Source organism: Empidonax traillii, unplaced genomic scaffold, assembly GCF_003031625.1.
Source record: "Empidonax traillii isolate 1590-97213 ecotype Southwest subspecies unplaced genomic scaffold, ASM303162v1 scaffold338:size1951571, whole genome shotgun sequence".
In the NCBI taxonomy this organism is placed as follows: domain Eukaryota; kingdom Metazoa; phylum Chordata; class Aves; order Passeriformes; family Tyrannidae; genus Empidonax; species Empidonax traillii.
In genome coordinates this window covers 1292911-1314413 of record NW_020955531.1, presented here as the reverse complement: position 1 = coordinate 1314413, position 21503 = coordinate 1292911, and the positions used below count along the sequence as shown (strand labels likewise).

Sequence of the window (21503 nt, the reverse complement as noted above, 5' to 3'; positions counted from 1 at the left end):
TGGTATGAATCACATTGGTATATAGATATATTGTTGATGTGATTAGGTATTACACAAGGTGATATTTTTCTTAAAACTGCAAGTACATAGTTTTTTAAGTTTGGGTTTTTTTTTTTTACCAGAGAGGTACTTTGGGTTTAAATTGTAATTATGTTTTTAAGCTTAAAAATACTGCTTCACACTTTCTATACTTCTTAACTGATATGCAACTGTTGTAATGCAACATAATTCAGTATCTCTAGGGCATGGGTATAAAACATATCCCAAAGTGCCAGAGAAGTTAAGTATTCCAGTCAGGGAGGGAGTTTATGCTGGTGTACTTTATACTTAGGGATTTAACTGTCTTGTTGTGATATTCTGCCTTTGTTTTCAGACAGAAATCCAAAAGTTTCTTTCTTATTATCTCAGAAAAAGTTTGAAATGGTATCCTGCTTATGCTTGACTTAATTTAGTTTCTGGAATTACCAGGGAGTTGTCCATTAACAGGGCTGGAGCATCAGTTGGTTAATTTGTAACTTCTGCTGTTTGCAAAGTAGATGATGCCTTTTTCTCCTTTCTCCTCTGCCCTGCAGAATTGCCCTGTGGCTTGGCTTGCTGGGCCTCGGGTGGTTCAAGGGGCAAGATATTCTTGCTGATTGACTGAGCCTGATGGCAGTGGAGAGGGGACAAAGAGAGGGGGTGCCTGTACTGTTCACATGTTGGTGGTGGTTTTCTGTGTGGCTCTGAAAGAGAGGTTTTTTCAGTTGTACAATTGTAATGGAAAGGTGTATTTGACACAGTGCTGTGGGATTTATGCAAGGTTCTCAATGACAAGCAGAGGGCAGGGGACTGTTTAACTGGAGTGTCCTGGCCTGTGGCTGATGTGCCAAGCCTTTGCAAGTACAATTGTGAGCCTGCTCTAGAAATGGGTGCTGTGCATTTAATGAGATAACATTATATTTTCTTTTTCCCCGACAGTAGCTGCTGCTAAAAAACCAAAATGTTATGCATAGTCAAATGTCAATAAGAAATACAGTCTTGCTTACTTTAGGAGATATTTTCTAGATTTGACTAATAATACCCATTGTAGTTGATGTTTTAGCAGCCAATACTGGTGGTGGCAACATCTGCTTGTCCTGACCTGCAGATTCATCCTGCATTTTATGTAAGAATCAGTGGTCTCTTTCTTATCATTAGAAGTTCCTGGGTTTTGTCCACACTTAACTGAGGACTTCTTTAAACTCAAGAGTCTCTGCAGAAGTTAAACCCTGGTAATGTTGGCTCCTAATGCTTATTTCAGCACCAAAGCTGTCCTCTCAAATAAAAAATCAAATGAAGACAAGTCTGCAGAAGTGTCATAGATAAACCACAACTACAGCAACTAGAAAAGCCAATATTCTAGAACCTGGTACTGCATTTTCTGTATCGTACCTCTGGTAATACTGTGTACATCTTTGTGGTCTCACTTGATCTTGATATGGAGAAAATAGGTGCAAGTCAGTTAGTTTGTGAGTGCTAAAAATTATTGGAACAGATTTTGTTACTTTTGAGTCTGCTCAAGAGGAGACCGTGACCACTGAATTGCTATATTCATAATTTATTTTAGTGAAATACTGCAGATGAAAACCTCATCCCTTCAGCTGTATTTCCTGGCAGCAATGTCCCTGTTGAAATTCTTGAACTACAGCATCTTTTCAGTGAAAATCTTGTTCCTTGGAGTCACAGTGTTCAAGTTGCAAGCTACTGAGTGTTGCTTATATGTTATGAGTACATTGTGTGTGAGGCTGACTGCTTATTTCAAAGGACCAAAAGACAGCTGTAAGAAAGGTTCCACTTCACACCACTTGCATAATCCCACTCTTTTGGCAGATTAAAGACCACTGACTCTGCAATGTGGAGGGATCTGATATAGCATATTGAATCTGATGGGATTAAACAGAAAACATGCTTCAAGTTCAATGTTTTTTAGTTCATTATGAAATGGGGGTGGGGGTGGGGGGAGGAACGACCTCAAAAACGGACAGAGGAAATTCAGGCTGGCTCAGTTCTCAGCTAAAGGAGGAGGATGTACAAACTAATTTTATTGACTACTCTGTTTATCAATCTGTGTCCAGAGTTAGAGTAACCATATTTTCTGCCCCCCCAAAAACATTAGATCTATTGAAAAAAAGGAAGAGAAGAGAAAAAAGCCATGGTTATCCCTCTTGAAGCTGTGCTGTTTCCCTCAGTTCTGAGAGAAAGTAGCGTTTTGCTTTCAGGATCCATAGGACTGTCTTCTGTATACTATATCCTTACTCTTCTGCTTCCCTTTTTGGAAGACCAGCTCAATAATGCTGGCACCTGATAGAAGAGTTTGCTCAAGTAGTTTATTGGCATTTGTACTGTTTACCCCTTAAACCAGTGCCCGATCTCCCCTTCCCCATCTTTATGATTTTCTTAACCCAGGGAATAAACTCCCTCATGTACCACGTACCATAATTATAATTAATATTTGTTATCTAGAGTGTACTGAATTCCAGGAAGATAATTGCTACAGTTGGATGAATGATTCAACAAATCCAGGAAGACAGATAGGTAGTTTTTACTGTAAGGACATTTGTGAGAATGCAGTGTTAGAACAGCAGGATATGCCTGTAGTTTACGCAGGCAGCCAATACTTTTAAAGCATCTTTTTCTCCCTTTAGTCTGTCAGTATTATCTGGGATGTTAATTTATTTAAAAAAAAAAAAAAAGTTTATTTATAAGGAGTAATCTGGCTCTACCAATAGCCATTTTCAACAGAAGGTACTCTCGTGATAGATGTGTAATGTGTTACTATGTTGATGTAAATGGCAGAGCTAAAAGTGCTTAAAGAACTTTGATCTCTCTACCTATGGTTCAAGCCTCAGTCCTTCTGTAATTTATTCACTCTCTGCAACCCATTAGATTAGAGTGTCATGTCCTCATGTGTAAGTATTACTGGATGTTGTGAGGGAATTCTAACCCTGGCAAAGAACTAAATGTAAATGAATAAAGGCTAATGTTGTTGGTATGATTTTCCTCTTAAAAGGGGACCTTGTTAAGCAGCTTTTCTTCTTATGATGGTTTCTCCCCTGTTGCATACTAACTGGCATATTAATTGGAATAAGGCCATGCTTAAAAGCAGAGGAGGAGATGTTTGCCATGTTCATATCTGCAAGCATGCAAGGTCCTTCAAGATGAAAGGAAGTGGCTGAACTTCTTACTGGTTTCATTGTTGCTGTCCTACCTGCTTTGAATGAATGAAAGGAAGCAGTGCACCTGTTTAATAATTATCTGGTCCCTCGGGTTGAAAGTTTGCCTCATCAAGGAAGTTGTTACTTCCTTATTGTGTTTGCCTGGCACAGGAGAGGAGTGCAGAGCTCTTAAAATCTTTCTGGTGTTCTTGGAGGCAACAACTTAAATTTCCTCAGACCTGGAGTTGTGAAGAGATACTTTCCTTGCACTTCTGTCACGTGCGTTTCCTCTTATCCTTTCTAGATTACAAGGCCTAGTAAATTTTGCCAGATTTTAAACTGAGGCAGTATTTAATGGGCATTGTAGTGGTAATGGTTATCAACAGTAAGTTCATAACAAGTATGTCTCTAAAATACACTCTAAAAATAACTTTTCATTAGCTTTCTACATGAGCTATGACAATCTCCGGGCAAATTAAAATGCCTCAGAAACACAGATGAGGCCATTATTATGCATTTTTAATAAAAGTCCTTTTAAAATGTGTAATAAACATATCATATCCTTCTGTTTATGTTTTTCTTCTGAGTATAAAATAGCCAAATGTATTCTTCAGTAGGGAGCTTTTGATGAAGTCCTAGGCTGATGATGTTAAAGGAATTGAGGAAGGGCAAATTCAAGGGTGGGTTTTGTTTCCCTTTACTTTAGAAGCACCTAAGACCTACTTATATCTGTCCTGTATTTTGTGTTTTATTATGTTTGTATTCAAGAATGAAAATATTTTTGAACTGCCAGTGCAGGGCTTGCTGATGGGCAGTTAGCTGCTGATCTACACAGAATGTGTATGACATCTCTGGAGCTCCAGTCGGGATGTAGGAGCGCTTTTTGGGAAAAGTAAAGGTTAGGATGATGGTGCTTGCATGAAGTGTGGCAGCCATGCAGAGCAAACAGGTCAGTCCATTGCTTTGTAGTAGCATAAATGTAGATTCTGAACGCAAAGACAGACTGTGAGGTTGTCACTATGAACAAAAAGTGATCACTCGAATTACAAAAAGTGCAGTTACCAATTTTTTTGTTGTTTCTACTACTATATACAAAAAAGAAAAAATACTGATATGTAGTCATAGTCATTTATTGTAAGCCACAGAAGACAATCACAAAAAGGGATATTCCTGGTATCTTTCCTGCTGTAAATTGCATGGGAATTCTGTTGTGGAAATGCCTGTTTACTTGCCACAGATATTGTAAAGGTAAAGCAGGTACTTTTTCTTCCCCCTCATCCAACATGTGTATTTATTTTTCACTTAGGTTTGGTCACTTTGGTTAGAAGAACAATTTGGGATCTTTAAATGCTGGATGTAGCCCCAAATGAAAAAGCCAAGTGCCTATTACCATTATTTAAAGCGGGACTTAACATTGCCGTGTTATTTTGAGCTGTCCTGATTACTGAGTTGTGGACGGGGTATCTTCAAAGACGTTTAGGCGTTAATTAACCTCCAGTATTCTGTTCTTTGGGATGGGCAGGAACAGAAACCCCTCCTCGTGTCCCCCGCTCGTTCCCCGTGGCCGCCGAGCGCCCCCCCCGGGGCAGGGCGGGTGCCGCGGGAGGGACCTGCGGCCACCAGGGGGCGCCGTGAGGGGGGAGAGCGGCCGGAGCCGTGAGGGGGGAGAGCGGCCGGAGCCGTGATGGGGAGAGCGGCCGGAGCTCCCGGGGCTCGGGCTGCGAGCTGAAGAGTGAAACAAGCTCACCCCGTGTGAGCCGGGGTTGAGCTCGGCCGGGGCTTCTCATCCCTTAACGCCCGACGGCGGAAACTTGCTGCGCTGTGTACTTGCTCATTCAGCGACAGTTTGATTCAGTTTAATGAGATTTTATCAGCGCCAGTCTGTAAAATCCCTCTTTAAAAATGATCTTCAGAAATCAAGGGGCCTTGCTTCTTGGCTGACCATCCTGAAAAAGCAGTTAAGTGGCCTGAACAGTTCTACAGGCACTGCATGTCTGTAAGGAGTGCCTTCTAGGTAAACCTGGATGAGCCCTCACCTCAGGGCTGCTGTGACAGAGAATGGGTGGTGGATTCCTTTTAACTCTTCCTCCCCAGCAGCTCTTAGTGATTAGCCAGGTGTGCTGACTTCAAAGGGACAAATACCTGGTGGGCTGAGAAAAAGCTCCTGTTTGGGCGCTGGTTTCTCTCGTGTGTTGATGGGCTTTGTTCATTTCAAATGAAAACAAAACATGAGATTAGAGCAAAGAAAGAGACCTGGAGGTGTTCAAACTAACATTTCTGTACTGGCCAACATTCTTCCTGGAAAATGCTGGGTGATGTTTCATGATTTATCACTTTCATATGTTTCTTTTATATCTCAGTGTCAAGTTCAAGTTCTGTAAGTCTCCACAAAGGGCCAGTGCTGCCTTCTTTAGTACTGTAATGGTGACAGTTGTCATTGCTTGGAGAAATAGTTTCTTGCATTCTGCATCCATAAAGGCAGTAGAAGCTTGAAAAGTTACTGGGAATGTTTGCTCTGTGGAGCCATTGACCAACATTTAAACAGAACTTAGAGAGGCACAGTGGCAGAAACTGGTTAAAAAAACCAGTCTTAGTCTTGGTGATTAAAATACTGTTTTCTCTCTCCCAGAAGATTTTAATATGTTCTAATACCTCCTGTTGGTAACTCCAGCTTTGGACTGTGTATTTGATGAAAAGCGGTGCACTTACATAGATCTGATCTTATCAGTGTGAGTGTGTGCAACAGTTCTGACCTCTGATGGTCAGAAGAAGCAGTATCCTCTGAGACACTTATTGCAAGGATTGTGATATACTAGTTTATCATAACTGTGAGAATGACACTGAAAAAATGTAAAGAACCTGATCAACCTTTATTTTCTACACTAGTGAGCTTGTCTCCACCCAAGTCACAGGGAAGATTGTTTTTGATGGCACTTCAAAGTAACATGAAGTAAAAAGAACATAATTTAATTTTTAAGAATTCTTATATTTAAAGTCTTTAGAGTGTCTAAATCACATTTTAATTCCTTTAAAAAGTTGTTGAAGGAGGAATTATAAAAGGAAGGAACAGAGGGATTGTAGAAGCTTTAGTGAAGTTTAGCTACGTTCTATGCTGATTCAGGAACTCCTGTGTTTGTAATCATTCTGTCATTTGTTTTAGCTACACAGAAACACAAAATGTTGTTTGCTATCTGGAGATGAGGAGAGAGAGTCATTTTTGAGGTAAGAAGTCATCTTTTGGGGTGGGACTGAGGATGCTGTCTTTCTTATTGCAGGCAAAACGAGCAGTACAGCGAGGAGCCACAGCGGTCATCTTTGATGTTTCTGAAAACCCAGATGCCATTGATCAGGTATGAAGAAGGGAGCCTAGTTATTTTACGGCCTCTGTTGGGTTCTTTTAGGGTTGCTGAGGCAAGACTTGAGAGCATATGGGTCTCAGAGCACACCTACCTATAGACATGCAGCTACTGCCCCTGGGTAACATGATGCTGTGGTTTTCCTGCTCTTCTTCTGTTAGGTAGAAAGCAACGTAGGTGGTGTAAATCTGGTAGAAAGGGAAAAGCTTGGGGAGTTAGATTTTTCTTCTAACTTTTGCTAGAATCCAGAATTCAGGTCTGTGATTAAGGTTTTGAAAGAGGATGGAGGCAAATTTTTTGTGGCCCGTTATCTAATCAAGGAGGTTTTCTTTGCCCAGCTCTGTGTACAAAACACAGGATGTTTGGCCCTATCCAGCCTGTGATTGTATTGTTGAATAGCTGCTATTTTTGAGATTGCAAAATGACTTTCAGACCTGTTTCTAAACAAATTTCTTTCAAAACTTATAACCATTTCCTTCTCGTTCACAGCTGATGATTTCTGCCTATGTATTTTGTGGACAAGCAGGGTTTTTCTTCTTTTTCCGAGTCTTGGTATAACTTCCATTTTTTCATTTGAAGTGGGTGAGGTAATAGCTCTGTGAAATGTTTCAAGATCCAGCCAATGCTGAGTTGAGTGAAGAAACATAAGCACAAAAATAGTCTGCGTTTGGTTTAGTTCTGTTTTGTCTTGAAACAAAACCACTGTTTCTGCTGCAGCAGAAACGAGTGAAGCTGAAGGTTTTTAAGTGCAGCCCGAATTTCTTGGGGGAAAAAGAGACCATCAGTGTTTACATTAAAAAAGCTGGCTTTAATTCTGAAATGAGCATCTGTTGGACAGAAGAATGCAGAAGACTCTGTTCAAGGAATGCTTTGAGAATTGTGCTCTGCATGTGCATCAAGGCTACAGCCTTGATCTTGAAAACATTCTCAGGGATATTTTTCCCCCTTTTCTACACAGAAAAATATCTTCACAAAGATGTGGTCTGTCTCATTTTTTTTTTTCTCCGTATTACAGCTTCTGGATACTTTCAGCCACACTGCTCTGAGTTCTGAATCTCTTGCTCATTCCCTCTACCAGCAGCAACTGTCCTTCCTTGATTCTCAGTAATAAATTGGGTGCAACTGGTCCCAATAGCTGGGTGTAGTAGTCTATTGGATTTTGGAATATTTGGGTACCAATAAAATGGAAGGAGGTTAGTGGCTTACAGCAGTAGCTGACAAAGTAGACTCTGTTAGACAACAGAGCAGTAGCCTGTGCAAACACTCACAAACAGGAGGGGAATGTCTAGACTTAGCTTTCATACCCTAAAAGTAAGAATTACTTGGATGGCTCCGTTCTCATGCTGCTCTGGACACATTTTTTTCATGAATATTGATTCTCATCCAAAGTGTTCAGAACCCTTGACATCAAGGGTGCTAATTAATTTGTCTTTAAAATAAGTACCATTTTGGCACTCACAATGGAATTGTGGAAAAAATGACAGATGGATGACAGTGGAGGAAAAACTGACAAGAGTTAATCAGGGGTATCTTTGGTTCAAATGGAAGTATCCTAAGACAGCTTTCTAGGAAGTTTTCCCAGGTATGCTTGTTAGCAAGCACTAGAACAAATGAGGGAGAGTGCTTTGAAAGGGAGGAGTGGAGTATTATGAAAGGCAATCCTTCCTGCCACTCAGTGAACAGAAATAGGAGGCAGCCTTGACCAGAAGAATTATCTTCAGATAATTTAGTAGAAGAATTACTACCAAATGAAAGGGCTTCGCCTACAGATTTTATGGGGTTTATTTCCATTGATCTGAGTATCTTCAGCTGTAGATTAAGAATTAAACTTTTATTTTGAGAAACAGTCTGTGAAGTCTGATTTGTTTCTAAGTTTTACTTTTGCATATTTGAAGAGGAGTAACAGCACCCAGAGCATCATGTTTAGCAAGAGTCTGGCAGTGTTCAAAAACAACTGAGGAATCAGGTGAATTCTTTCTTAGACAAAAAGTCTTGAGAGAGAATATGTGTCTAGGAATGTAAGGACAGTGATTGGATTTGGCCTTAGGCCAGCAGAGCTTGTAGACACATGGGATTCCTGGATACTAAAATGTCTCAATGAAATCTGTCACAATCATCTGGTCAGTTTAAGTAGAGTGATCATCCTGTAATCAGGATGATGGCCCAGTCAGCTGGTAATTTCTACATGGTTTAGCCAGAAGTAAGAGATAGATAACAACAGTGTAGATGTGTTGTCTCATCCATAAGCTGCTCTTGTTCTATTTCCTCACATTCCTGTCATCTCACTCCTTTCCCCTGTACCATTTACATCTGCTCTTCAGTGCATTGCTAGTTTTATACCAACCAGCCTCTCTGCAAGGATTTTTCTTGAGAATCAGAATAAGCTATATGAATTTATCATGTTGGTGCCATTTTGCAACAGAACTGATTCTTTTGTCAAGTTATTACCCCCTCTGGTGTGTAATTTATCAGATTGTTGTTCTGGATTCGTTGGCCAGAGAAGTTATGCATTCTCCACACTCGAAGGTTTTCAGCATCTGACTGGATAAAGCCCTGCGCAGCCTGGTTTGATGTCACAGCTGCCCCTGCCTTGACCAGAAGGTTGCGGTCATGACGTGCTTTCCCCCTTTTCTGATTCTGTGATTTGGCCTTTCTAACAAGACTTAGCTGGACCTGGAAAGAAGTTTCAGGATGAATTAAGTGGTCTACTCGTATGCTTTAGTGTTTGAGATTGCCCAACTGGCCATCAATAGCTCTAGTGGTTGCTAGAACCCAAGTAACTTTGAATGAGTTTGCTGAGTTAAACAGCAGAAATTACTGAGTTAAATAAATGGGCTAGGTACAAGGCAGCACTCTGATACTGAGCTTGTTCAGAAAGCTGAAGAAATTTGTATGTGAATAATGTAACTACAAAGTTGAAATAAAAAGATTGATAAAAATGTAGCAAGGACAATTTTCTTGGAATGTGCAGATTTTTATACTTCTTCACTGTGAGGTTTAACTGATTACAGTAATGATATATGCAGTGGTACATAATGCAGTTAAGTTAAAGCTGCTGTTCAGAAAATAGCATTTGCTTCCCCTAATCTTAGTTTTGGTCAGTAAAAAAAAAAAAAAAAAGGCAGCATAAATCAAAAGTTTAATTCAGGTTTAACTCTGTGGAACACTTAACCCTAGGTCTATGCTAGAGGAGAACAACTGATGCTTGAATCAATTCCACATTCGTATTCCTTTGTTCTTCTTTCCATTGCCCAGGAGAAAGGTGGTTTTCCTGAAACGTACCTTTAGAGCAGATTTTTTTTGTTGTTGTTCTAGCTGAACCAGGGCTCAGAGGACCCTCTGAAGAGACCAGTGGTGTATGTGAAGGGTGCTGATGCCGTCAAGCTGATGAACATCGTTAACAAGCAGAAAGTGGCACGAGCCAGGATTCAGCATCGCCCCCCACGGGTGAGACTTTCAGAACCTTTCTCTGGGTATTACAGTGCTGTTGTTACTGCAGGCAGGGCTTGCTCGCTGCCCTGAGGGTGAGCGTGTTTTGATGCTCCCCGTGTGGCATTACTGTATGTGAAATTCTGTTGACCTAAATAAACTGAGCAACTGCACTCTGGACAAGCAGCGGCGCTTGATGTAAGTATAGAATCCACAGTGTGGCTTCTGCTGTGTCTCATAAGGATTCTTTTGAGTATATAAATGGCTAAAAAATTTACATAATATAAGTTTTCTTTTTCTTGATAAGTAACTTTATTATTGCACGCTCCTAGTGGCTCAGTTTTGTAAGGTGGTCTGCCCTATGTTAACTAATAATTCTGTGTGGTATTTTAAATATGGATTAATTATTTGATATATTTGTAATTGTAATATAAACCAGTTTTTCTAGAGGTTTTTTTTCTAACACTCTCTACATGTAGTTTACAGAAGAACAAAGCTAGAGGTCATCCATGTCCCAGTTACCACTTTGTTTGTGTGGGTTTTTTATGGAATCCTTCTATTAAGAAATGTATTTGAGAAGTGGGCTGTTGGCTGAAATTCCAGTGATGATTTTCAGTCACTTAACGTGCAACCCAGTAAATCATAAAATTTGTGATTTCACTCAGTGAAAAAACCAGAGTTTTGCGATTCAGAGACTGTAAATCTGACACGTCATGATCGGCATTCTGTGTATTCCATTCACTTGTGGTGGCAGATGAAACCCAGGTTTTGTCTCATAGAATCCCAGCTGATGAACAGAACAGTGTGTCCTTTGACTTTTGCCATTGTGACTGTGTACACTTGACAGTGACCACTAAGAAGTTTAAAAAAAGGAGAGAGAAACAGTAGATTTGAGTATGATCTAAAGGAAGGGAAAATAATATTTTTGTTTTAATTTTTAAGCAACCCACTGAGTACTTTGATATGGGAATTTTCCTGGCCTTCTTTGTGGTCGTGTCTCTTGTTTGCCTCATTCTCCTTGTCAAGATCAAGCTGAAACAGCGACGCAGTCAGGTAAGAGCAGTAGTGGGATATTCACTGAATGCTGCAAGTTAAGTTCTCTTACTTTGTCCTAGAACTTGCTCGCAACTTTTGGAAGTGCCAGACACTGACCTACAATAGCCATCTTTGGGAAGGGGTTTTATCCATGCATGTAGACCTTTGGAAGAACGTGGAAATGTCTTTAAAGGAGATTTACCTTGATCCATGATGTTCATTGAGTTAAATCTTGAAATCAAAATAGTACAGAAGCATCCATTTATCGATTGGGAAGGAAGAACATTTCTGGGTGGTCAAAGAGTATCAGTAGCACTGGTGTACTTCTAAAGAAGCTCCAACTCTTGTTGCTGTATTTTGGAGAGGATATCCGAACTGAAAATAAATTGCAGCTCTTTTGAATAGGATCTATGGATTCTTAATGGGAGAAGTTTTCAAGGTAAAAAGTTTGGTTAGGAGAAATTCCAGGTGATGTACTTGGAGTTTGTCCTGTCAAATATGAAAGGGAAAGCAAACAGAAGCTAATGGACTTTGAAATCTCTAGGTGTAAACTGTCCAGTATATACACATGTAAAAGGAATGGGAAGCATTCTGGATTCTCAGGACTCTTCTTTAGGCATGTTGAGTAGGAATCCAAAGATGTTATGGACCATCACCAGTGTTAAAAAACAGTGTTAGAAAGGGGCATGATAAATTCTACAGTAAAATGAAAACAACACACTGCCTTCCTAAACTTGTGCTATTGATTAAATCTGGGGGGAGGATGAAATTATACAATTAATTTAGTACCATTTCATTTTAATCCCTTTCTCAAGTGTTGCTCCTGGTAATATGGTAGCAATATGGTAATATTGGGGCATTGCAGTCAATACTGACGATTCAAAAAAGGTTCCTGGCCAAGTGTTATATGTTGGCTGGAATAGTTGCTCCCTATCAATTGAGCAGTTCCAGTGTATCCCAGTTGTCAGCTCCTTCACACTGTTTTAATTCTAAGTAGCTGATCATTCTCACTACTGCATGTGGCATACATTCTTTTCATGAGGCTTCTGATAGAAATTCTAATTAACCTTCTCTCTGTTTGATTTATGAAATTGTACATCATTGGGCCTGACATGATTTGTAAGATACATTATGATGGTGTTTCTCTGCTACTGCACTCTAGTCCCATACACAGCAGCATTGCCTTTTTTTTTTCTCTTTCCTCTGATGTAGAATTCCATGAACAGGCTTGCAGTGCAAGCACTGGAGAAAATGGAGACCAGGAAGTTCAAGTCCAAAAGTAAGGGACACCGGGAAAGTAACTGTGGAGCGCTGGACACACTCAGTAGCAGCTCCACCTCTGACTGTGCCATCTGCTTGGAGAAGTACATTGATGGGGAGGTAAAGGATAAATGGTTTCTTCAACATGGGCTGAGGATGTAGCTGGTTTTGGCACTGTGGTACGTGGCTGGCTGTTGGGTACATTGTGCACTGAAGTGGTGCCACTTGCCAGTTCTGCTCACATGGAGCTTCCCAGTCAGCCTCAGCTGCATTCTGCAGCTCCAGAGTGCCCATCCTACAACGTGAGAGGCGACGAATCTCATTCTGCAAGTCCCTACCCTCATCAAATTGCATTTCTGAGGAACAAATCCTAAAGAAGTCAGGGTTGCCTCAGCAGGCAGTTCTCTGGGTGTTTTTTACAAGTTGTGCTAAGGCGATGATCCATGCAAGCTCTGGATGTAAGGGATGCATTCAGTGTTTTGCTTTTCAAGATTTGATGGCACTTTGTCTTTAAAATGTTAGGTACACAGCACTGCTGGGAAACCAGAGGGGAAGGAGATGCCAAAAGGTTCAGGAACAATTTGTTGACTCCACAGTTACCATCACTGTATTGATGTCAGTGCTTACTGTCAACGACAGTTCTACCCAAAGGAAGCAGTGAAAGAGTAAAATAGAAAATAATATATAATTTTATAATCTCAATCTTATAATCAATAGAATAGAGGCAGTCAATTCACAACTATAAACTTCCAATATAAAGATTAGGTCAGTCACAAAATGATCAGATATTTTGAATGGTTTCTGTTAAAAAAAAAAAAAAAGACAGAGTGGACTAGGACTCTTTGGTCCTAGATTGCTTGGGGACAGAGGGAATACAAAGACCTGAATGGAAATGTGAGAATAGGAGTCACACATTTTTTTCCAATACAGGATGGGGTGCAATTCAGTGAAATAGTCTGAATCAAAATGTGGTGTTTCTCCCCCAGCAGGTAGTAGCCCTGTGGAACCTCTTGCCAAAGCATGTTAAAAATCCAAAACCTGAGCTAATTGGAGACGTGAGCAGTATTTCAGAGAAAGATTTGTTGCAGGTTTATGAACCAGTGGATATCCATCAGGTTCAGGAAATCCTGTAAAAAGATAATAGCTGAAGGATAGGAGTGCTGGGCAAGGGAAAAAGTATCATATATGCTGTGTTGGTTTTGCTTTTCCTTGAGTGTTTTCCATTGCTAATAGCAAGGTGCATCATTACTCTTAGTTAATTTTTTTTAGAAGTTCATTTAATGTATTAAGGAAAACTTAAATGATGGGTTCCTTCAAGGTGTTGGGTCACAGGGACACACAGCAAAAGGTGTTCTAAAGAAATGTACTATGTCTGCATGGAGTTCTAGTGTGCATGCAGACAGGCTGATAGAGACAGCTGATCACTTGATGTTGTGCTCTTGGCTCTGTTGATGGCATTTTTTCCCTCTTACCACTTTGAGACTGGGAATTGATGTGTTCAGCAGCGAGGTTGAAAAAACTAGAAACAAGCTGTGAAAAATTCACTTGTTAGGAAGCAGTACTTTTTCATAGTCCTTCATCTGTTCCTGTAGGAACTGCGTGTCATTCCTTGCACTCACCGGTTTCACAAGAAATGTGTGGATCCTTGGCTGCTGCAGCATCACACCTGCCCTCACTGCCGCCACAACATTATAGGTAAGTGCTGCAGTGGGGGTGCTCTCGTGTCCTTCATTTCAGACATGGCAGCTCACCAGATGAAACACAAATTGTGCCTGCTTGTGAATCTCCATGGAGCTCTCAGCCTTTATGGTAACGCAGCCCCAGAAATACAGTTGGTCCTGAACCCTTTGGGAGGGGCTGCAGGCCCTGCAGAGCCCTGGCCTACCGTGGGCATCAGGCTGGGGCTGCCCAGCCGAGGGCAGCGTCGCGCAGCCCCTGAGCGCGGGGACACGTGGAGCAGACGGATACATTTTCCCTTGGGAATTGTAAAGAAGACAAATGTATGGGGGTTTATTTTTCCACGGTGTTGTAACTTAGGGTATGGTTTCCCTTACTTGCCCTCTCCCCCTTTCATTTCCTCTGTCTTAAGAAAGTTTTCTGTTAGTATAAAATAATGTGTAAAGTGAAAATTTGAGTGATGACTTCCAGCCTCTCTCAGCCTCTGCCAGTTCAAGAATACTGTGTAAGTAGCAGGTTTTGTATATATGAGAGCAGTACCTGAAATAAGTTTGCTCCTTTTCCTTTTTAAGCAAATACATTTGAGTGTGTCAGAGGCTTCCAGGCAGATGCTCTTGACTTACTTTTTCTGTTTTGTTATTTTTCCTTCTGTGTAAAAAAACTGGTGCGTAATGTAACAACACTCAGAACAAAATATCCTGCTTCCTTGCATGAAGTGTATTCCTTTTTATTCCCTGCTAGTTCTACTTCTCCATTCTTATTTCTCTCATTCAGAACAGAAGAAAGGAAATGCGGGTCCAATCTGTCTGGAGTCTGTCAACCCAGCACGCAGCCGGCAGCAGAGGGTGATCCTGCCTGTCCATTACCCAGGCCGAGTGCACAGAGCAAACCAGATAACGGCGTATCCCACTCGGACGAGCATGGACCCCCACGGGAACCCCATCACAGTGCTTACAGTCGAGCGGCACGGTGAACAGAGCCTCTACCAAGCCCCGTCCCCAGCCTACATTCAAAGCTACCAGCCTATTCATTTGGATCATGCTTTAAACACACATCACTGTAGCCTGGAACACAGGGCTTACTCTCCAGCCCACAACTTCCGAAGACCCAAATTTGGGGGACGCAACTTTTCCAAAGCGGCGTGCTTTTCTCGATATGAGACCATGTATCAGCACTACTACTTCCAAGGCCTTAGTTACCCTGAGCAAGATGGACAGCTTCCAGCTGGCATTTCCTCAAAGGGTCCTTCCCGTGCCTTTCAGCCTGGTAGCAGTATGCTTTTCCCTCCCGTGGTACATGTAATGCCCTCATCTCGCTTGGAGAGTGGCAGTACCTCCAGCTTTAGCTGCTATCACGGTCATCGTTCAGTGTGCAGTGGATATTTGGCTGACTGCCCTGGGAGTGACAGCAGCAGCAGCAGTTCTGGTCAGTGCCACTGCTCCTCTAGCGATTCCATGGTTGACTGCACTGAGGTCAGCAACCAGGGGGTTTATGGGAGCTGCTCCACCTTCCGCAGCTCCTTGAGCAGTGACTATGACCCGTATGTTTACCGCAGTAAGAGCCCTTGCCGCGTGGGTGAGGTCGGTGGTGCAAACAGGGGTGCAATTGTTCTCTTGGAGGGCCCCCACCAGGACGAGCTTCCAGCTCACGGTCACGGTGTGGTGGGTGCTGACTGCCGGCTTGTGCCAGCTTCTTCCTCAGGGGACCAACTGTCTAATTGCAGCATGGATATGAACTATAGCAGTAATTCCTCACTAGAGCACAGGGATCCAAATGGCACTACCTCAGAGGGAGGACCTGAGGCCACTCCTGGTGCTGCCTTGGATGTTAAAAGGAACTGGAAGAATCCAGAGATAGCAGGGTCGATTTCAGAGCAAGCATGCGCATGCTGCTTTGAATTCCAGCACTCTGCCCTGGAGCCTAGCAATGGGACAGCTGACTGTAGTGCACTCTTCCTTAGCTCTCCACTGTGGGGGACATGCGGCCAAGGAATTGAACCACAGTCAGGGAACACCCCAGGCTTGTACAGTATTAACTCAGACCACTTACATAGGACAGATGGGGTAAAATATGAGGGGTTGCCCTGCTGCTTCTATGAAGAGAAGCAGGTAGCCTGTAGTAGCAACAGTGGCAGTGGAGGTGGTGGCTGCTATACAGAAGACTATGCAGTGAATGTGCAGTACACGCTTCCTGAGGACACCTTGCCAAACTGCTGTAAGGGTGTCTGTGATCTGGGTCAACGCATTCCCATAATTCCTGAAGACAGAGACTGCGAGCTGATTCTACCGACAGAGCACCAAGGGACCCACACAGGAAGCTGTAGCTCCTGGGACGGAACACCTGAGCTGGATACTTACCTGCACTGTCAAGGTACTGGAGAGGTACAGGCCGAGAGGGAGGTGTGCTATGAGGCGACATCATTCCTGCGGCAGAACTACTCTCAGGAGGAGGAAGCTGGAATGCTCTTTCCCAGTCCCACTCTGAACTCCCAGAAGCTTATGGCAACCACAAAGGTCACAGGTAATATGTGTGCTTTTTTTGATTACTTGCTCCCTTTCTTAGTGTATGAAATGCTGTCAGCTGCTTAGGTACCTGCAGCCATAAAAGCGACTCTATCCTTTGCATTAGAGCAGGTTATCAACTAACCCTTTGCCCCAAAGTGCTGTTCTCTTGTTACCTGTGCTCATTTGGGCATAGCTAGAGGAACAGAGGAGTAGTTTACTATCTAACCCTATAACGGCTTTCGTACTCATCCTTTGTGGGGAGGAGCAAAAGCAACTGCCAGTACCAGGCCCCACTTAGAGTTTCCACAGCCAGGGACAGCTGTGGTGAGTTTCTTAAGGAGGCAAGGCCACAGTGCTGAGAGAGGACAGACAAGCTGAAGGTTTAAAAAAAAAATATTGAAAATCTTGAAATTACTGTAGAAGAATATGTGGGAAAGTCTCTGCTGTGGACATAAACAAGGGGAAAGAATAATCACTCACAGAAGGAAGGGGATATTCCTTACCTGCTTTGCCAGGGCTGTTTTAAGGGTGTTTATAGAATCACAGGATACCCTAGGCTGAAAGGGACCTCAGGCCATCATCTAGTCCGACCTGCTCAAAGCAGAGCCAGCTCTGAAATCAGATCAAGTTTGTTAGATTAGACCTAGTTTATCCAGCCAGGTTTTGACAACCCCCAGGGAACACAGAGTGCACTCCCATCCTGGGCTCTTGTTCCTGTGCTTGACTGCCAGCATGGTGAAAAGATTTTCCTTATATCCAGTCTGAACATCTCATGCTTCAACTTAAGCTCCTTACCTCTTGTCCAGAATGCATGTCTGTGAAGACTGTGGTTCCATTGTTGTGACAACCTCCATGCAGGTATTGCAGAGCCTCTAGGGGTGCCCCTGAAGCCTCCTTTTCTGCAGGCTGAACAGCCCAAATCCCTCAGCCTCTTCACACAGGGAGAGCCCTCTGAGCATCTTGGCTCTCTGCTGAACTCACTCCAGTCAGTCAGTGTCTTGTTCTGGGGGTCCCGAAACTGTGTGTAATATTCTAGATGCAATGTTCCTTAGTTTTCTTTATCCTTCAGGTGCTGGATCTCATCCCTTGGAGAGAAGCCAAATCAGTGACTAGACCTGTCCAGATGATCCCAGATGGAGAAGCGGAGCTTATCAGAAACTCCAAATTCTCATGGACTTAATTTTTTTTTAAGCTTTGACAAACACACAAAAGTGGTAATGTGGAGAAGTCCCTCCCCTACTTCCTCTGTGTTCACATCAGCTTGATTGTCTCCTTTGTCCCTCCTGCCTGAAGCCTTCAGGCCTCGATTTGTGTGCAAAGCCCATGTGGGACATGGTGTGGAGCATTTCTGAGCTCTAGTGCCATTTCTATATTAATGACAAAGTGTTATTTATATTTTCTTTTTAGAAGTGACCTCTTGCTGAGAGGTAACACGGTTTGTTAAATAAGCCAGGCTAAGTGTAGATGCTGTTAGCTCCTACTTAAGGGAGTCCAGCCTTTGATAAGCTCAGGGCTACACCTGCCTTAGAAACCAGATAGCACCTTGAAATATAGTAGTCTGGAGGGATACAGCTGCTGAATGGATGCTCAGATACTGACTAATCCCAGTAGCAAATCCTAGCAGCCAGCAAGTTATGTGAGCGATTTTGAGGGAGTTGAAGCATTGGACTGTCTCCTTTCTCCTTTCCCCTCCTCCCCCCTTAATGCTGCTCTGATGGTTTGGCTAAGAAGGGTCTCCTGCCGTTATGATTAGTTTCAACACTGTGGGGGTAGGGAACTGGTAGCTCAGAATGTTCTCATCCTCACTTCCTGTATTTAAACCATGGACCTCATTGTATCCTCTGACTGGTGAAGAATTACTGGGGACCTCTCCCTCAAACATGCTAGAACAAAGGGCTCAGAAAGGGTATTACCTTTGTAGGTAATGAACCTTTCCTTCCATAGGAAGTTTTTCAGGCACTTGTAGCCCATTATGGCTGTGAGGAATCCTGGCAAGTGCAGTGAAAACAGAGCTTGCAGTGTGCTTGCAGCTTTGCTGGTTCGTTTTGGAAACAGGTCAGAGGGTTTCTTGTTTCCTTATGGGCTGCAAGAGCGCCTAAGGGAAGCAGTGCTTGTCACTGTTTGTTCATGAGGGAAAGTGAGGAACTTGGTTTAATCATGTTTTCTTCTTTGCTGTGGTTGATGTAGCTTCCATAGACTGATCTGTTGGAAAGGTTTCTTGGGCCCAGCCAGCTGTACTTCATTTTTGTCTTGTGTACAGAATGCTCTCTGTACCCCATTAGCCTGGGCACATACTTTTGTTCTTGTTCTTGTACCAGTGGGGATGTTTGTTATCATGAGATAATACATGTCGTCACTTCTGATAGCAATTGTTTCCTGTGGAAACAGCGGCTTCTGAGTAAGAGGCTACCATAGCATGGGTTAAATTGCCTGTCATGCTGCATGTGCCTGAGGACACAGTGTCATCCTGTGGTGTATTCACAGCAGGAAATCTTCTAAAGGGAAACTAAATATTTAATGCCCACAGTGCCAGTCTTCTGAAAAGATTTGTCCTAATTTCAGTACACTTTGGAAATACTTAAGACATGAAATAGAGATGTACGCTTCATGTTACATATTCTGCCAAAGCAGTGTCCCTGACAGCACTGGGCTAGTTGTGAGACCCAGCAAACTTAACTTGTATTCTCTATAGTCCCAAATGACATATTTTAAAAGAAGCGAACATCTGAGAAATAACAAATACAATCGTCTGTTTACTTTTGCTTTCTGTACCCAATAAGGTAGGAAAAAAGTTATATTTAAAGGAATTCACGTTACATCTTTCTAATCAACAAGCACCAAAATCCAGCTATTCAGAGAATTAATACAAGGCAGTATCTGGGTATAAGATTAAAAGAAAAATATCAATAAACATGTTTTCTGTGTATAAAGCTTATTAAAAACTTACTCATTCTCTGAATGACTGAAGTAAGTGGTATGTGCTGGGAGAATAAACTCTAAAGGTTTGTGGTTTTTTGCTTTTTTTTTAAGTCTTACCCTCTCCTTCCTCCACTAAAAAAGAAATGCATTGTAGAAGCTATGGTATACTAGCTTGGTTATTCTGCTTGGTGTTTTGTGAGGCACTGTGGAAAGCCACCTGAGATGCATTGTACTCTGTAACTACATGGCACGTTGTGGTAAAATGTGGTTCTAAAAAAGATTTGAACATTCTGGTTCGTGATGTTTCTGGGTGTACTGGTCTCATTCCCCTGCTGTGGAAATCTCTGCCAGTACAACAATCTCTGCAGGCCATACCACAGACACCCTGCACCTGCTTTCTGTGTCGGGTTTTACGTTCAACGTGTACTTACGTCCCTGTTACCTGTATGTCCCTGCAGACTTACAGGCTACCTGGCCACGAGAGATGGTTTTTATAACAAAATGCCTTTCTACTACTTACATGAACAGTTGTCATTGTGTTTGGCTCACGAGGCACTATTTAAAATGTTTTTAATTAAAATGATAGCACTTAAAAAAAATTGTTTTGTATAAAATTTGCTGTAAAGATTTGTAATATGGTCAAAGGGCTCTTTCTCCTTCATTACCATTTTTAAAAATGTTTTAAAAGCTAGAAAGCATCTTGTATATATTCTGTATATGTATAGCAGCACATTTCATTTATGGAAATATGTTCTCAGAATATTTATTTACTAATATATTTATCTTAAGCCATGTCTTATGTTGAGAGTGTGTGACATTATTGTAATAATCATTGAAAATCACTAACACGAGGCCCTGTAAATACATGATAATTGCACACAAAGATTTTACAGTACCTGCCGACCAAAAATGATTTAAGAAAAGTTGTAGTTACCTGCAGTTTTGTAAGAAAGTGTACAAATGTCTGTATTAAAAGAAAAAAAAAAGGCAAAACCACACAAAAATACAGTTTTATTGCATATACATGTGGGAGTTGTTCTTCTTGTTTTGGGGGAAAGGACACAGATAGTTGTTCTCCTCAAAGTACAGTCCTAGATATGCCGAGATGAACTCTAATAAACAACATTTTTTTTCTTTTTTTTTTTTTTAAATAATAGATAGTTGGATATGTATATACGTAGACACACAGAGAGATCACAGGTGGTTGTGGTTTTCTTTGGAGGCAACCCATAACGTTCTCAGGACCACTGAATCTTCATCTGCCACAGATGAATTTACCAGGTATTGTGCACAGTTAAGTCCAGCACTGCCCAGGTTTAACTGTCTTCCTGATACTGCCCCAGTCACGAGTGAACAGGGTGAGTGTTCCATGGGGGCTGCCTGGTGCCTCTGTCCCTGCTCACACCTGGCTGCGGTTGCTGTTGAGGTGGGAGAGGCTCCATCCATTGCAGGGAAACAAAGGTTACAGAGGAAGGGAGGCACAGAAGGAAAAGCGGAGGGTTAGGAACGCAGTGCACCAGGGTGTGCTGTGGAGGAGGTGGGTGGAGAGGTGTGCCAGGGAAATGGGGAGGGAAGTGCAGGGAAGCTGAGTGCAGTGTGGCAGTCCTTACCCATCAGCAGTGGGCCTTTGCACAGCGTGCAGGTTTGTTGGGGAGCAGCAGGTAGGTGTCGTACAAGCCCCTGAGCCCTCCAGGCACAGGAGAAGTACCACGTCTGCTAAAGAAGTCCTCATTTCTGTTTGGAACCTGCCTGTTCCTCGTGGCAGGACAACTTAATTCTGATACAATTTGAGGTAAAAATAATTTATTGTCCTGAAATAAAATTGTTTCGACACCTGAACCAGCATGATAGAGGCGGACGCAACTGGATGAATCGCAGCTTGAATAGTCAAGCTAGATCCAAATGCTTGCCTTGGATCATGAAATCACCGATCCCACTGAAGTGATAATCAGTGCTGTGCTACTCGTTTTGTCAGCAGAGAGCACAGTTTGACCAAAGATGTTTGTGCAGACACCGAAAGAGGGGGGCCTGGGGATATGTGGCAGTGTGTGTGTGTGTATGTGCGTGTGCATTTATGTGATAAGTGTTTGTATGCTATTGTGTAAACAGTTTGCCTTCATGCATTATTTATTTCCCATCCAGAGATACAC

General features: G+C 42.2%; 1 protein-coding gene across 4 annotated transcripts in view; it reads left to right on the top strand.

Moving 5' to 3' along the window:
• ZNRF3 (zinc and ring finger 3) overlaps positions 1 to 20376 on the top strand; it is a 78029-nt gene extending 57653 nt beyond the window's left edge. The window contains exons 1-8 of one of the 4 annotated variants that reach the window (XM_027892085.1): positions 5069 to 5238; positions 6449 to 6523; positions 9845 to 9976; positions 10901 to 11011; positions 12206 to 12373; positions 13846 to 13948; positions 14705 to 16450; positions 17504 to 20376. In XM_027892085.1, coding sequence (XP_027747886.1) covers positions 9917 to 9976; positions 10901 to 11011; positions 12206 to 12373; positions 13846 to 13948; positions 14705 to 16450; positions 17504 to 17547 — 2232 coding nt within the window. In that variant the 5' untranslated portion in view covers positions 5069 to 5238; positions 6449 to 6523; positions 9845 to 9916 and the 3' untranslated portion in view covers positions 17548 to 20376. Of the gene's footprint in view, positions 1 to 5068; positions 5239 to 6341; positions 6396 to 6448; positions 6524 to 9844; positions 9977 to 10900; positions 11012 to 12205; positions 12374 to 13845; positions 13949 to 14704; positions 16451 to 17503 lie in introns of those variants that run through there. The other 3 variants (XM_027892083.1, XM_027892086.1, XM_027892084.1) reach the window with 3 other exon arrangements.
• The last annotated feature ends 1127 nt before the right edge of the window (positions 20377 to 21503 follow it).